We start from the raw sequence: 16,823 nt of genomic DNA on the forward strand, positions 1-16,823 counted from the left end.
TATCCACCGGTAGCCTCTTGCTGTTCCAGAGCAGAGCACATAGCTTCCATACCTCCACGGTGGGGCCATGTGCTCAGCTAAGAGGCTGTAGTGTAAATACAGCAGGAGTAACGGCTCTACCCCCAGCCAGCGTGTCTCCTCTGAGCCTGAACAGAGGAGACGACTTCTTCAGGCTGACATACCTGGGAGAAACAGTGGTGCAACCCCTTCTGGTCTTCTTCTTCTTCCCTGTTCTTTCTCTCCCTCCCTCCCTCCCTCCATCCCTCCATCCATCCCTCCCTCGCTCGCTCCCTCTCTTTCTCTTGATCCCCTCCTCTCATGCAGGCTCACAGTGGAGACAAAGTGGCAAACAAACACTCGAAAGCCTGATTGATGCTCGGGTCGCGCGGCAGTGTCGCGCCCGAAATAGACCGTCTCTACAAGCTCGCGACGCGCCGCAAGCTTGTAGATCGTCCGTTCTCGGTATGCGGCACCGTTGTGCAACCGATTTTTAGGTAAGCATAACAGTGGAGCGACAAGTACACAGCAAGACAGAGACAGAGACCATCATCAGAGACTGTTTAGCTTGCTGCATTTCTCTCTTTTCTAGTCTCTCTTTCTCTCTCTCTCTTTCTCTCTCTGGCATCCGGGTGGCTCTACTGACACCGTCCTGGGTCTACCCTTCCATTGCTGTGAGGGCTTTAGGTGCCAACTATACAGTACCCCCCTCTGGTTCCTTCCCCTCCTCCCTCCTTGCCTCCTCGCTAGCTAGCTAGCTCGTTCCCGCTATCCCCTCTTTACCCCCTCCCGGCTTGGCAGAGACACCCTGGCCTGTGGCCAAAACAGGGGATAGAGTGATGAAGGGAGGTGGAGGTTACGGAGAGAGAAGAGGAGGGGGTCGATGGAATGGAAGGAGAGAGGGGATATATAATAGGTTGGTGGGAGAGGGGGGGGGGGCTGCGACTCTGGAAGGACGGGGGCCAAAAAGCTTGGTTAGGAACGACCGATTGAGATGGACAGAAGTCGAGGTAACGGGGGGGGGGGGGGGGAGTTAGTCAACGTGTCTCCAATGTGATTTACTTACCTGTTGGTAGGTAGGAAGAGTGGTGGCATTGTGTGTGTGCGTGTGTGTGTGTGTGTGTGTGTGTGTGTGTGTGTGTGTGTGTGTGTGTGTGTGTGTGTGTGTGTGTGTGTGTGTGTGTGTGTGTGTGTGTGTGTGTGTGTGCGCCTATGAGCAGAAATGTATGAGTATGTGGGATTATTAGCATGTTCGCAATTGTAAGCGCAATTATAGTTTTAGAGGACTGTGATTGTTGTCACAGTCCTCAAATGATTTTTAAGATATTTCAGGGTTAATTTCCTCCTTTATTGATAGTCCACAGTGAAGAGAGACAGGAGACCGGGGCTCGGGAACTGAGCCCTTGCTGTCAGGCATCAGAGCATCACACGCCTTACCCTCTCGGCTATCAGCGCCCCACATTCGTCAAATGTTTTATTGTGGAGTGTGTGGAATGAATTTAGATTCCCAATAGATTTATTGATAGAATAATACAGGTTTAATAGGTGTTTACCGTTACAACGCAGTAGTGTTTCTCATACTGTGCTGTGTGTGAATGCGAGTGCGATTATTTGGGTAGCAATTGTGCGTTTGTATGTGCATGGCGTTTTTCCTACCTTAACAGTGCGGTGGTGCTTGCGTGAGGGGTGGCAGCGCATGTTGCTGGTGTTGCAGCAACCCGTGCAGCGCTTCACCTCCACGCACGGCGGCCATATCAGGAAGTTGGCGGCCGTGGGGTCCACCTGGCTCCTGGGGATCTCGTAGATCACTGTCCGCGTCTTACACACCGCCGGGACCGCCTCTTCCACTGAGGAGACACAGAGAGAGAGAGAGAGAGAGGAAAGAATATGAGTCACATTAATTAGGGCTGTCACGATTACAAATTTAAATTGACGATTAAGTATCACTCCAACTCGTTGAAAATTAATGGATAAAAATTACATTTCTGTTTGGCTTTTAGCTTTCGGAAACAAAATTTGCACAGGGCAGATATGACAAATAACACATATTTAATTACTTTATACTTAAAAATAAACATTAATAGTGGAAATGGCCGATCTGCCATTTCCACTATTTTTGACATTTAAAAAAAATATATGACATTTTTTTAACATGGAATTGATTATGACGATTATGACGATTATGCTAAAATAATTGCGATTATATAAAATAATTGCGATTAGACGATTATGCAATAATTGTGACAGGCCTAACATTAATGCATTAATGTGATTGATTCATTATTGTTCAATGACAAACTTTGTGCACGTGATTTAACAACACATTGCATCAAATCAGTTCAGTCAGATAACTCACGAATATAGATTGAAAACATTTATTTATAATTCACAAGTGTGAATATCATTTGATCTTGGCGTTCAGGCTCTGCTAGTGTGTATATTACTCGCTGCTCAGCACATTAGAAGACAACCATTTAAAATGTATAGAATATATATATACTGTATGTAACAAATGGAACCAAATGGAACCGCAAAGGTCCATTTTTTACGAGTTTACAGACCTGTATGGGTACATTTGGAACCCTGGTGGTTCCTGTGCGTTACACAATATATTACAATATTTGGCGCTCTCGTGTATATATCCACGTATAAACGCGATCCCACGTGATTGTCTCTCAGCTGTGGTTCTCATTCCTTCAGCACTAGTTGCGGGATGACTCACTTGATTTTGGGATCTGCTCATCTGCCCTAAACATCACACCCAGCGGCCTCCCGTTAACGCAGCTAAAGAAGACGTGGCAATCCCAAAAGCTGATCTCATATCACCTAAGGAGCGTTGGGATCAACGCAGTGAGACAGAAAGAGACTGCTCCTTTGTTCAGAGCCCTGACTGAGGCTAATGCGGTGCGACCGGCCTAAGGAGCCCTCCACGTTTGCCTGTTGAAAAGCTAATAATGGTCTAAAGGGGAAGCCAGTAAGCGTTCATCTCAGATTTAATGCCCCGACAGGCACTCGAGCCTACAGAAAGTAACAGAACGTGCACTGTAAGCCACCATTATGTCGTAAACACGCTGCATGCGCGGAGTTCAGTAAGCGATGGCCTTTGTGGACGGCTGCCAAAGAGGTCTGCCGTACTGTATATGGCTGGCTTATGATATGGACTGCATACATGAAATATGACCAGCAACAACATCCCGAGTCGGTTAAAATGATACGCTTGGAGAGTTGTAAAAGAACATGCAGTCAGGCTTAACACAGACATCACACACTATGCGCTTTTTTCTCCTGGCCTCGATCAGATATCGTACCGCGTGGCGTTTTATGAAGCAATCTGACTCAGAGCCCAGGCGAGCCGCAACTTGACTCCTGAATGCCTGGAATTTCCATGCTTAAGGATACATTTCTCTCGAGGCGCTCGTGTCTTAGATCTCCAAAGGCCCCGGCCAATCAAAACAGTGCATGTCAGACATCAGTGCCCCCCACCCCCACCCCTGAAAACTCCGCCCCACCTCACCCCCACCCCCACCCTGGGCCCATCATCATTTCCCATGGTGTGATTGCTGTAAATACTAGGTAGATGTCTCCATTAGGGATCTGCTCATCCACTTAATGCCGCGCGAAAAACCACTAACTATTAGCTACACTTTCAAATGAGTGTTAAGTAATAAATTCCATCCTCTGGGAAGTCACGACGCAGCGCTGGGTGTTTGAAACACAGGGTGATGTCGGGACGTTGCGGTGCTGTGTTACGTTAGTACAACGCCATACCATGACATGCTTACACTCTGTGTCGTGGACGTGCTGCTGTGCTACGCCGCAAAATCTAGACCCTTGCAGGTCCATTTTAACCACTTTCAACCTGGTGTCCCTGTTTTGGGCACGTCGATTTTGACCTGCCCAAAGTATGAAATAGGGCTTAAGTGTGGATTTCACCGTGCATACTGTGCCATGCAGGGGGTCGGCATCCTTACCAATGCTCCTCTTGCGTCGGCTGTGAAGCTGGGAGCTCTTCTTCAGGTCATTGTAGTAACCTTGGTGACGAGAGGAGTTCTTGTGGTGGTTGTGGTGGCTGTGGTGGTACTTGTGATGCTTGGGCTCCTCGATGACATCATTTCCCGTACCTCATCAAAACAGAAGGCAGCCATATTACTACAGCGTCATAAAATTACAGAAAAAAATACATTACACACGAGCACGGACACACACACACTGAGAGGAAGTTTGCTCAACCGACCTGCCATTACAATCAGCCGACAAAAGAGTGTATAACAAAAGCCGCCGGAGCAGCGGTGGATGACTGCGGTAGGTGGCTTGGTAGGTCTCACCAAAAAAAGGCCCATGTGATCACCCATTGATGTTTTATATATCCCTTCCACAACAAACAACGCTATGGTTAGTCACACGACCACAATGAGACCTTAACGGCCTGCTAGCGTTGCGTGCAGTTACGGAACCCACACTTCCCTGAAGGGTTACGGGTTCCCCCGTCAGCGTGTTGGCAGGCGGGCCTCGGTCGATAATATCACAGCTTGAGGTAAACATTCCAAAGTAAACATGGTATACATGGAATTGTTTTATGCCGACCTCAATGTAATTACACGCTTTATGTGTAAGCCTCACTCACTCACTCACTCACGTGCGGAACCTTCCCACCGTGAACGAGGGAGCTAGTTAGACACAGGTGACTCATGTCGAAGTCTTTTCAAAACAACTCGCTCTCACAGACGCACGGGGCGACTAAAGTGGTCATTTGACAGGCGGTGCTCATCCGCCATTATCCCTGCACCTAATTAGTAGCTTCGTGTCTCGCATTTATGTGAAAATGCTTGCTTTTTGGTCATTCGGCGGCTCGGGAAAGTACACGTTTTGTTATATGCTGCGCCGCTAGTTTCTCAAATCTCTTTAACTGCAGTCCGCTGTAGCAAGCTCAGCTCATTGCAGTCATGGTCATCTGATAAAGCATGCTTATTTTGGTCCCCACCCAGAAAATGAGGCAGATTATAAAAGAGTGCCAAAGCCGGCAATAAAACGATAAAAGCCTGTTCACTGGATACTGCCCTTTCCCAAGGAACAGAGTCTGACAGTAAGAGAGTGTTTGCTAAGTAGGCTGGTCTACGTGTCTGGTACTGTATACCCAGCTGGGTAACCCAATCCTATACCTGTACACGTACACGTACACACACACACACGCACACGCACACGCGCACGCACACGCGCACGCGCACGCACGCGCACGTGCACGCGTACACACTGCCAAAACCAAGCCCCTTTCATTATCCTCATAACAAGTTAAAGCTGAATGTACACCAGTACAACAAAGCTTGGTCATAGACAAACACTCTCCACTCATCCAGTTTCTTTATGCCCCAGGGAGGGCAGAGTCATCTGAAGTGCTTTCCTCTTCCTACCCGACGCCCAGCTCCGGGCCGGGCACGGCTGTTTATTTACCTTCGGATGCCGCCTTTTTTTCCGATGCCTTTAAGGCCGGGACCCAAACATTGTACCTGCAGTGAGTGTGGGCCTGTGGGGGGGTGGAGGGGGGGGGGGGGGGAGTTTCCCCTCTAGCCTGTCTCCTAGTCAGTCAGGGATCCAGTGACCCACAACCTGAGGTCCACAGAAAGGAAGTGTTTACTGGGGGGGTGAGGCCGGCCGCCTGGGGGTTTAGCACTGGGGCTAGCTATCAGTCTGTCATGGCCATGCATGGAGGGTAATATGCTATGGCACGCACGCACGCACGCACACACACACACGTCCATATCATATGCATACTGTATGGTGTGTATGTACATACATGTACATGCATTCAGATGTTTACACACACACACACACGCTCAAACATGCTACATGTTACGTGCGCCTGCACAAACACACACTCTCTCATTCATACGGACACACGCACGCACGCACACACACACACACACACACACACGCATAGCTGGGTGTACCGCGCTGTCAGAGGAACACGTTGTGACAGCTGGCTGATTTCTTCACCTAACAACCTTTTAACGCTGCGGGTCACTGACAGAACTCCCAGTGTGGCTGAACGCCTCTCCCTCCCTCTCTACCCTCGCTCTATGTACCCCTCCCCCAAACCCACCCACCCACCCCCTCTATCCTGCGCTTCATCTCCCCCTGTCAGGGAGGGAGGGAGGTCATCCCCACCGGTGGCCGTCCAAGAGACGGGCCATGTCAGAGAGTACTGCTGATGGGAGAAAGAAAGGAAGAACATAAAGGAGTCCTTTATGGACTCTCTGTAGTCCCCCCCCCCCCCCCACCACCACCACCACCACCACCACCTCCCCCTTTTTTCTGTGTCACAAAAGGACCTCTCTGTTGTCGTCGCCCCCCCCCCCATGCACAGCAAAATCCTCTGTGTTAATTTAACTCTGAGGCGGTCCAGTTCTACACATCAGCATAGTCCTCCATTTGGGTTCCAGGTGACTGGGAGCTAATAGAGGTGAATGACTCCCTCCATTAGCCAGAAGGCATCGCTCGCTCCCTTCCTTCTCTCTCTCTCTGTCTCTCTCTCTCTCTCTCTACCTGTACAAATGAACAGCAAGCTCTTCACTAATCACTCTACAGTCTCTTCACTAATCATACTACAGTCTCTTCACTAATCACTCTAGAGTCTCTTCACTAATCATACTGCAGTCTCTTCACTAATCACTCTAGAGTCTCTTCACTAATCATAGTACAGTCTCTTCACTAATCATACTACAGTCTCTTCACTAATCACTCTAGAGTCTCTTCACCAATCATAGAAGTCTCTTCACTAATCATAGTACAGTCTCTTCACTAATCATAGTACAGTCTCTTCACTAATCATAGTACAGTCTCTTCACTAATCACTCTAGAGTCTCTTCACCAATCATAGAAGTCTCTTCACTAATCATAGTACAGTCTCTTCACTAATCATAGTACAGTCTCTTCACTAATCATAGTACAGTCTCTTCACTAATCATAGTACAGTCTCTTCACTAATCATAGTACAGTCTCTTCACTAATCATAGTACAGTCTCTTCACCAATCATAGAAGTCTCTTCACTAATCATAGTACAGTCTCTTCACTAATCATAGTACAGTCTCTTCACCAATCATAGAAGTCTCTTCACTAATCATAGTACAGTCTCTTCACTAATCATAGTACAGTCTCTTCACTAATCATAGTACAGTCTCTTCACTAATCATAGTACAGTCTCTTCACTAATCATAGAGGTCTCTCTCGTACACGCTCGGAGTTACCAGTGATTTAACTGGGGACCCTCTGGAAACCTCAAGGACCCCTGAGGGTCCCCGGATCCCACTTTGAGAACCACTACCCTATATACTTTGCTGACCAGAGTTCCCCAGGGGTCTATACTACTAGGCCACACATAGCCCATCTACAAGCTCAAAATGTGTGACAAATGCAACTCAGTGAACTTGTAGATCTGCCATTTTTGCTGAATGTTCGACCCCCTCCATTATAGGGATGCCGGGGTTCAAGTGTTTAAACTTCAGAGTGCTTTACACTCTCAAGAGTATCAGTGTTGAGTGCTGATAAGGGCCCAACAAGTAAGTCTGAATGTGAGGGGGGTGGGGGGGCCTGGGGGTCTGTGTGAACCGGGGGCCAGCCCGTATACTGAAGGTAAACAGCTTGCGAGGCAGGTTGCACAACAAGCCCCTGTCTGAGTGAGGTGCAGCGGGAACACAAGCTCCACATCCCTCATGAACCCTCCTCCACCTCTGCCCCATGTCAAGAGTCAGGTTCCCCTTTCTGTCAAAGTCCTTCAGAGAGAGAGAGAGAGAGAGAGAGAGAGAGAGAGAGAGAGAGAGAGAGAGAGAGAGAGAGAGATAAGAGCAGTCAGACCGAGGGGCCACGGAGAGAGGGAGCGAGGGGCAGACGAGAGAGAGAGGAGAGGAGAGGAGCACCTCAGGGGCCAGACAACCATCAGCAGACATCAGCAGGTCATCTCAGCTGTCACTCAGAGCTGAAGACACCATTCTCACTGGATGCACACGCACACACACACACACACACACACACACACACAGGGGCCTCTAACATGCCTTTAAGCCTGTTCTCACAGCGCACACAGCGGTGCTAGATAAAACACACAGCGGCGAGATAAGGCCTGCAGGCCCTCCCAGTGACACCGACACATCCATCCTCGAAGGCTGCCTCACACGTTCCTTCACCACTACGATGACAGAGATCCTGGGATAATAACTCTGATCTAGGAAGGCCCACAGGCTATGAGAGATAGTGTTCTCCAAAAAAGGGGGGAATCCAACATGACAAACATGATTACCGCATAAGAAACAAAAGAATAATACAATTACGCACTTCTTGCCAATTTCAAGCAGACCGCCGTTGCTTTGCTCAGGTGGAGGTCCTTTTGCGACGTCTCACCTGGTGTTCAATTACAGTATTTCTTCCATAAGCCTACGGTGTTTTTTTTACTGCTGTAGGGCTGACATTTCCCAGACGTTGATGAGACAGATGCTTTGGTCTCCTCCTTCCTTGCTTTAACACGCCGGGCTGTGGACGGTCCAGAGCGCGCTAACTTTTTACAGTCCAGACCGTCCCGCAACAAAAGCTCTGAAAATACCGGCCCAGGCTGGCGTCAAAAGTCTTTTTAAAGGGCGGGCGGGGACGTCTGTCCCCCCCCCAGACAGATTTATGCCCTCGTAATAATAATCAGCCTACTACTGTTACCCCGGAAAACATTCCTCTGTTTGAAGAAAGACATTTTAATTCAATTATAAACACCTCTTCTCATGCCAGAGGCACCAGGGGTGGGGGGGGACCTATTTCTAGGCCCGGAACAATGCGGGGTGATTACTGTTGTCTGCAGTTGGAATATGTCATTAATTTTCACAAGTCATACAGGCCTGGCCCGGTTGAATTATTTCATAACCCGGCGCGGTAATATATTGAACTTGTAAAACGGGATCTAGAACGGGACCTGGATAGACAAACTGTTGACCAAAACACCGACAGTAGCAATGTAGCCGCGTTGTCAATATGAGCTATGAGGTAACTAATGAGCTATGACCAGCGAGAGAGCCTAAACAATTTCAGGCAGTTAAAGCTAATTAAGTAATTACCCATTTCCATCAACAAACCTATAGGGGGGAAGGCCCATATTTGATATATGGCCAGAGCCTGTGTAAATAGAGGCTCATGTGAAGGCAAACAGCTTTTGCCAGTGCACCCCTGTAACCTAATCTACCCTTAAGAGAGACTGAGACTGCGCCCCCCCCCCCCCCCAGCACCTCAAAAGATTCAAGACCACAGAGTCGGCCATAGCAGCCTGTCTGACCCGAGGGCTTGCCTTCTCGGTTTACAGGCCGACTGTACGAGGCACCTTTCCATGCCATAAAGTTAGCTTATTGCAGCGACAACAGCTGAATGTGTCCTGTGGTAAATAAATACCGGCAGTGAAAGTCCACCTTTGTCACATGTGTATACCGTAGACGCGCCTATCTTGCCTTATCGCGCTCCGACTCAACTGTACCACTTTAAACAGTATAACACAACGCCTGCATGGACCAGACCACCCCCACACCCCTCCTGTGCATATCAACTAAATGAAAAAAAATGTTGATAACAAATATAAATAAATAAATACGTTCAATAAATAAATAACAACCCTTATCGTCCTTCCCCTGCCTGTTTTCAATGAGTTCATTAAATGAGCCACAAATATTCAAATGCCTGGCTCAAAGTTAGACACACCCATAACAATGCAAAGGACCGGGAAAGGTTTGAGTCATGTATTCACTTAATGGGAATCGGGCTGGAGCGGACCTGGAGTGAATCTACCTACATTCAGTGAAAGACTACACACAACTGAACATAAACCATTACCGATACGTTTACGCAGAGACGTTGCGTGCCACCGCGTAGATTTTGTCCAACGTTATGTTTTTTTATTACACTTTGTTTTACTACACTGCTGGTAATCGTAAACACACGCGTAAACAGCATCTGCTAGTGATCATAAGTGAAAATGTGAATGAGCAAAGTCCAGTGCGTTGAAAGCAGGCCGGTCATCAATATGGTCCGCACACGGACAAATGTGTCAAAAACATTTGATTTTGTTTTCACATAACATTTTAATGTTCTTATTTTGACCATAAGACCCAATTACTGAAGGTCTCAGTCTCCAGGTTTTCTTCAGAATATGTATGACACTGATTTACTATGACATTATGGCACTTTAGTCCACTAGGACAGTGGTTCTCTAACTGTTTTAATTTCCAACGACCCCCAGAACTCTGAGCGTGTACAAATGGAACCAAATTTGGTTCCATTTGTACACTTTCGGAGTTACAGACCTCTATAAGGGTCCATTTGGAACTCCTTCAAGCAACCCTGAAGGTCCCTCAACCCACTTTGAGGACCACAGCACTAGTGATATACATTCAGGGCTATAGCTCTGTCTCTGGTAATAGAATTAAAAATAGAAATTTGACCAAGAATGCCCTCCACAAGCCTGCATGTCCATGAACCCTGGCTGAAAGTATCAAAGAGGCAGAATTTACCTACGGAGTCTATCTCCAGTAGCCGCTGGAGGTCGCTGATGCTGCGGATTTCACTGTGAGACAACCTCTCTATCAGCTCCTGGGGAATCTCCACTTCCTTGGGGGCAAGAAAAGAAAAATTCAAAGCAGAAACAACGGTTAAGGGGGGGTTTGTCAATATGGTCTTAAACGCTTATGTCATCCTTTTCCCCCTATATAAACAAGTGCGATCGGTTTAAACAGCCAGCCACCCGAGATCATGCAGCAGAGCCGTATAAAAATGTCGCAACAATGTGCCAACTTGCAGCAAAGCGTGTTGTGCCCTTGTTCACAGCCATTCGCCAGTGTTGCCAGGTCTGCTTATTATAAGCGACTTTGGGCTGGTTTTTCTGTAAAGTTGCTTGTAAATATTGGTTAGTTGCGGGTTGCGTTTTTTGGGGGGCTTGTGTTAATGCATGTTGTACAAAACATGCATTAACCACTTTAGCCTTACATTTACTTCGGCTATTTTGAAAATAGCCAATCTACAAGCTCATTTGCTTGTAGCCCAAAGCTTGTTTCCTAATGTCGTTGAAACCAGTGTTTCTCAAACATTTTCAAGTCAAGGACCCCCCAAATTGATATGTATTTGTCTGCGGACCCCCATCTGAAAATATGTTATGCCAGGGAGGGACCCCCATACAAGATTTGTGTTGTTAAAATGTTTCAAAAATATTCCAATTCTTTTCATATTTTCTTCAAGATTTATTTGGGGGAAATAGCAGATCTACAAGCTCACAACGCGTCGCGTGAGCTTGTAGACCGGCTATAGCCAATGCATATTATGTAACGTGTATGATGTTTAAAGGGCGAAGGGCTTGCTTCTTCTGGGCTTGTTTTCATAGACCTGGTTGCTCGTTTCTCCCTCGAAATCTGGCAACGCTGGCCATTCGCTACACTTGCACTTGTTGCGGTCCCTGCGAGTTAAGTATCTCAAGTTGAGCAAACCGTGCAGCCTGCCTTGCTTACAGGAACAGTGCCTATTTATATCGCCCACAGGCAGCGATTCCCATGAAAGCGCTTTGCAGCCCAACCAAAACTTTTGCCCAGTTGGCTCAGGGCTAATGGCTATACAAACAGATTTGGCACAAAAGCCAAAAAGTAACTTGGAATAGGCGTCTGGAGTGCAGTGGCGATATTTGGTTTTCAAAAGCATGCAGCCCGATCATAGAGGTATAATGAGCCCAATGCCTTATAGTAACAGACAGTAGGCTACCCAACGATATGATATAGCCTACAAGTTGTTCATTCCCTGAAAATGACATTGGATGTTCTGTGTTCATAAAATAGATCATTTATTATCGAAGCATTTAAAGAAATATACATTTTTTTTTTGCATTTCAATGTGACTATGACTGTGGACATATTAGGATAGGCTGCTGACACACTGACAATAACAGCAGACCACTTGAACAGTCAAATTACGTAGGCGTTCATATAATTCTATATTATGTATGTACTAATTACAGGCTGGGATCAAAGCTCCGTTGCTGAGCAGAGAGAGAGAACCTTGTCTGGTCCTTGTCTAATGTCTAGTACAATGGTTCTCAAACGTTTACATTTCAAGGTCTCCCCTTAACTCTGACAGTATACAAATGGAGCCAAATGGACCCTGACGGGTCCATTTGGCTCCATTTGTATACTGTCAGAGTTAAATACTTGCAGGGGTCAATTTAAACCCTCCTTAAAGGAACCCAGAGAGTGGCTGAAATCCACTTTGCAGGGAAGACCGTCCATGTCAGTGCACCGGCTGCACCCGCACACAACCAGAGCCCCCCGCCACTGTGTGCAACATAAGGGGGCCATCCGCCCCCATTTTCATTCAAGGCCAAGTACTGACTTTTTGTTTTACTCAAGTGAACAATACCACAATCTAGTAAAAGTCTGGTCAAATTGACTTGAGTAAAATGTACAAAAGTATTGGCATCAAAATATACCTAAAGTACCAAAAGTAAAAGTATGCCGATTAGAATGTCCCTTTTCCCAAGTGCAATACGTGTACAAATCTTTTGAAAATAGCAGATCTATAAGCTCATGCTAGGCCTTGTGAGCTTGTAGATCGGTACATATAAGGCTAAAGTGGTTAATGCATGTTTTGTAATAATAATCAAAATCTACGAAGTAACGAGTAACTAAGTTTTCAAATAATTGCAGTGGAGTGAACGAACAATATGTGTCTCTGAGATGTAGAAAAGTACTGAAAATTGGAAATACTGCCGTAAAGTAAAGTAATACCTCAAAACTGTCCTTAAGTACAGTACTTGAGTAAATGTACTTAGTTACTTTACACCACTGCATCTCCGTGGCTGTGTGAACAGTCCCTGACTACTCGAACTTTACCTCAGAGGTGGCGATCAGCAGCAGGTACGACGTCCACAGGAGGAAACAACAAAGTGCGGCTCTCATCTCCTCTCAGGTTCAATTCCCCCGAATAACTCAAGAAAAGGCTGCTATTCTGTAGGAGCCGCAGAGTTGCTCCTCCTGCCCCCCGAGAATCCAGAACCATCCCTCGGCGAGAGAAACAAGTGTGTGCGTGTGAGAGCCCCCGATCAAGTCAGATCTCCGTGCACTTGTGCGTGTGATCCGCGGGGGAAAAGCGAGTGCTCGTTCGCTCTGTGTGTGTTGTTCACATGCAGAGAGATCGTCCCCTCGTCCAGGCTCTCTCTGACTGACAGAAGCTGACAGAGCGGCAGGTCGACATCATGGCTGGCTCCTCAGACCCGAAGCGGGACGATCCCAGCCTAGGAGGCACTTGTTCTGTGCACCCTGTGTAATGAATGGAGCGTATGTGAGCCTAAATAGACCCCAGTGAACTTTCAGATGAGGGAAAAAAAAGACGTTGCCTTTCTTTCAGGGGGGTATTTATTCAGCAGGCTGTTATGTAGAGACAAATATTGCCTATAACTATTTTTTCAATAGAATCCATACAATGTGTAATTATGAATAACTCAAAAAAGCGCGCAGCAGCATATAATCCCAATGTGCAGCAGCAGGTCCCCCAGAGAAAATATTTTTAAAAAAGAAAAGAAAAAAAAAAGTATGCAAGTCGTTCTCAGGTTAAAAATACAAAATAAACCCCAAAAAAGTTGTCCGGTGTATTGAATCCAGTGCAAAGTGTTGCAGTTTGTTTGGAGCTCTGCTCTGGTTGCTTGCACGGTGTCCTGCTTTCTGTTGGACTCTGCAGAGAATGAAGCGAGGAGCGCGTCTGAGCCTGTGGATATAGAGAGCTGAGAGCTCCGTGCCCGTTGCGCCTCCCCTCCCCTCGCATCTATTGAGCAGAGGGAGCTGGTTGGCTGCTTGGATGACTTAAGAACATGTGCCCATCCCCCCACCGCACCGTGTCTCTGTGTGTGTGTGTGTGTGTGTGTGTGTGTGTGTGTGTGTGTGTGTGTGTGTGTGTGTGTGTGTGTGTGTGTGTGTGTGTGTGTGTGTGTGTGTGTGTGTGTGTGTGTGTGTGTGTGTGTGTGTGTGTGTGTGTGTGTGTGTGTGTGTGTGTGTGTGTGTGTGCGCCCTTTAGGAGAAAGCCCATTCATACAATTCGGTGCTCATTAATGGATAAGTTAACCACTTAAACCCCCATATGGTTGAGCTGCGGAGGAGTCCCTCAGGGATCTGTACTAGTGTATTTTCCGTTTTCCGTTATTGTGGGGAAAGCTTTCACTGAAAATAGCAGATCGACAAGCTCGTCAAAAGCCTTTCCCCATGGATGCTGGGGTTTAAACGCATAATAAAATACCAGTAATCTGGTCAAACTGATAAATAATACAAAGGAAACAAAAATGTTTGTCCACATGTTGGTGATGATGATGTTAAAGATGCTGCACATGGCTAAATTAATAACCACGATAAAGTTAATAATCAACATTATTAATAGATCCTAAGGGGTTGATTGGCAGGTCTGTGTGCATGTCTTTTCAGGGACAAAGGAGGCAGCAGAGTGGCTTCTCCAGTAGGCTAACCAGAGACTGGTCCTGACTTGCTGTTAGGAAGCTGGGGGGGGGGGATGTACTGTGCTGGGAGGTCTAATGAGGAGGCCCTAAGGGTCCTGGTAAATGAGAAGCACCTATAGTATGGAGGGAGACAGCGGACTCGCACTGCAGTCATAGGTCAGCTCGCCCGGTGGCCCCTCCACCTTGTCCTTTATGGACAAGGTGGAGGGGCCACCGGGGTGAGCTGACCCGTGATAGGTCGGCTCACCAGGTGGCCGTCCCACCACCTTGTCCGCTGGCAAGGTGGAGGGCCTGCAGGCTATGGGATCACAAAACTCTATAGTCTACCTGCTGTAGCAAACACATGCAGTACACACACACACACACACACACACACACACACACACACACACACACACACACACACACACACACACACACACACACACACACACACACACACACACACTGCTTGTAGAGGTATTTAAAGAGGGCTCTCTGTAAATTATGAATTACAATTAATAAATAACCCCATACGGGTGTTTGGGATGATACACAAGAAATGTAACATCGATCATATTTGAATTTCATATTATTATACACAATTCAACACACAAATTAAATGGTTGTGAGGGGGGTATTAAGTCTGAAGCCGAATTGTGAACATTATGTACCGTATGGGAGGAAATACTCCCAGCTGAGTTCAATCATTCACGGCACTGATTGCTCATTCCTCAGCTTGACGTTGGAGAAAGTAACTGTCAGAGAGTGATGTCATCGCGAATACATCAGTGTGCGTGTGTGTGTGTGTGTGTGTGTGTGTGTGTGTGTGTGTGTGTGTGTGTGTGTGTGTGTGTGTGTGTGTGTGTGTGTGTGTGTGTGTGTGTGTGTGTGTCATTCCTTATGGCCTGTGACCAAGGACTGGCTGGTGACAGGCAGGTTGATCATGTCCCCCCCCCTGTGTGGTAGCCAGCGGTCATACAGCATCATCACAGTGACATCACTGGTCAGGTCTCCCTAAACAAGACGTAGCTTGCACACAAAAAGAGATACAGTGAGTGAATCATAATTCTGTTGCATGGTGGGCTCTGTGCATCGTGGACACACACACACACACACACACACACACACACACACACACACACACACACACACACAGTCAGCATCACAAAGGGAAAGTGGTGATTCCTATAAGGAGACCGCAGAATGGAGAATTAGAGGCTGTCTGATAATCAGAAGGTCAACTCCCCCCTTCCAACCCCCCCGGGCTCAGTATATGTGTCAAAGTGTCCCTGAGCAAGACACTTAACCCTTAACAGCTACCCGCGAGCACTCATCATGACCAACTGAGTAGCCATCAGCTGGGTGAAGCTCAAGATGGATTTTCACCATGAAATTAACCGTAAAAAATGTTGTTGAAAACAGCAGCATCAGGGTTATTCACCCATTCACACACAGGCGGTGGAGGCAACCATGCAAGGCACCAACCTGCTCATCGGGAGCAGTTATCGGTCTTGCTCAAGGACACTTCAACACAGCCAGGATGAGCCCGGGGATCTACATGTATCTCCATGAGAAAAAAATAATAATTCACTCTCTTCTTTACACCTGTAAACCTGTCATGTTACAAAAAAAGCTGATTCTGATTCCGATTCTGATTCTCCCGAGCCAAGTAGTGCAACCTGGGTGCTTATGTGCTAAAGCCTAATTTCGATAAAGATGTGCAGTCCTTATGGAGGGGAGGGCGGGAGGAAGGTAGAAGACGAGAGGCGGAGGGGAGAAAACGCCAGAGAACGGGAGAGAACAGAGGTAGCAGCATAACTCAGAGAAGGTGCAGGGAACCGGCTAACTGGGCTTTATTAAACAACATGTTTACTGGCAACTGAGGTCTGTGTACCTAACAACATCAACCCCAATAAATGCTTTTATGGAAGCACAGTAAATCCAGCCCATAAAGACGCGGCGGAGAGGACATGTTCTCTGAGTAAGGCGATGATGACTCCCGTTTCCCCCCTTAGGCCACGCATTGCTCCCAGTGGGAAGAGCAGAGGAAATGGGTAGGGGGTGGGGGGGGGGGATTCCTGAATGTGGTGGATATGAGCTGTGTGGTGTCCCTGGGGGGGTGAAGTGTGCCACGTGGTTTGGAATGAGGCGGGGGGCATGTGTCCAGGTCATGTATTTCCAATGTCCAGAAGGAGTTGACCTTTGAGTTGAACTGACCTTGTAAGGCTGAATATCTTCTTTTGCTCGTCCCACGTCATCGATCCGGGTTTGAATCGCGATGTGCTGCTTTAATCACAGAAGAAGGGTCAGCCGAGGAGGGAGTTTCGGTGCAATGAGACGTGTGTG

At 47.3% G+C, this 16,823-nt stretch overlaps 1 protein-coding gene across 2 annotated transcripts in view; it reads right to left on the reverse strand.

Moving 5' to 3' along the window:
- pdgfab (platelet-derived growth factor alpha polypeptide b) overlaps positions 1 to 13,780 on the reverse strand; it is a 29,007-nt gene extending 15,227 nt beyond the window's left edge. Inside the window, exons 1-4 of one of the 2 annotated variants that reach the window (XR_014601751.1) lie at positions 12,886 to 13,780; positions 10,528 to 10,624; positions 3,969 to 4,118; positions 1,654 to 1,844 (exon numbers count right to left, since the gene is read on the reverse strand). Coding sequence is in view for 1 of the 2 variants with exons in the window: in XM_084071117.1 (XP_083927243.1) it covers positions 1,654 to 1,844; positions 3,969 to 4,118; positions 10,528 to 10,624; positions 12,886 to 12,951 (504 nt within the window). In the remaining variant the exon portion in view is untranslated. The remainder of the gene's footprint in view (positions 1 to 1,653; positions 1,845 to 3,968; positions 4,119 to 10,527; positions 10,625 to 12,885) is intronic. The other variant, XM_084071117.1, reaches the window with a different exon arrangement.
- Between the last annotated feature and the right edge of the window lie 3,043 nt (positions 13,781 to 16,823).

The sequence above is a fragment of the Gymnoscopelus microlampas genome (genome assembly GCF_963454915.1).
Source record: "Gymnoscopelus microlampas genome assembly, chromosome: 11".
Classification (NCBI taxonomy): Eukaryota; Metazoa; Chordata; class Actinopteri; order Myctophiformes; family Myctophidae; genus Gymnoscopelus; species Gymnoscopelus microlampas.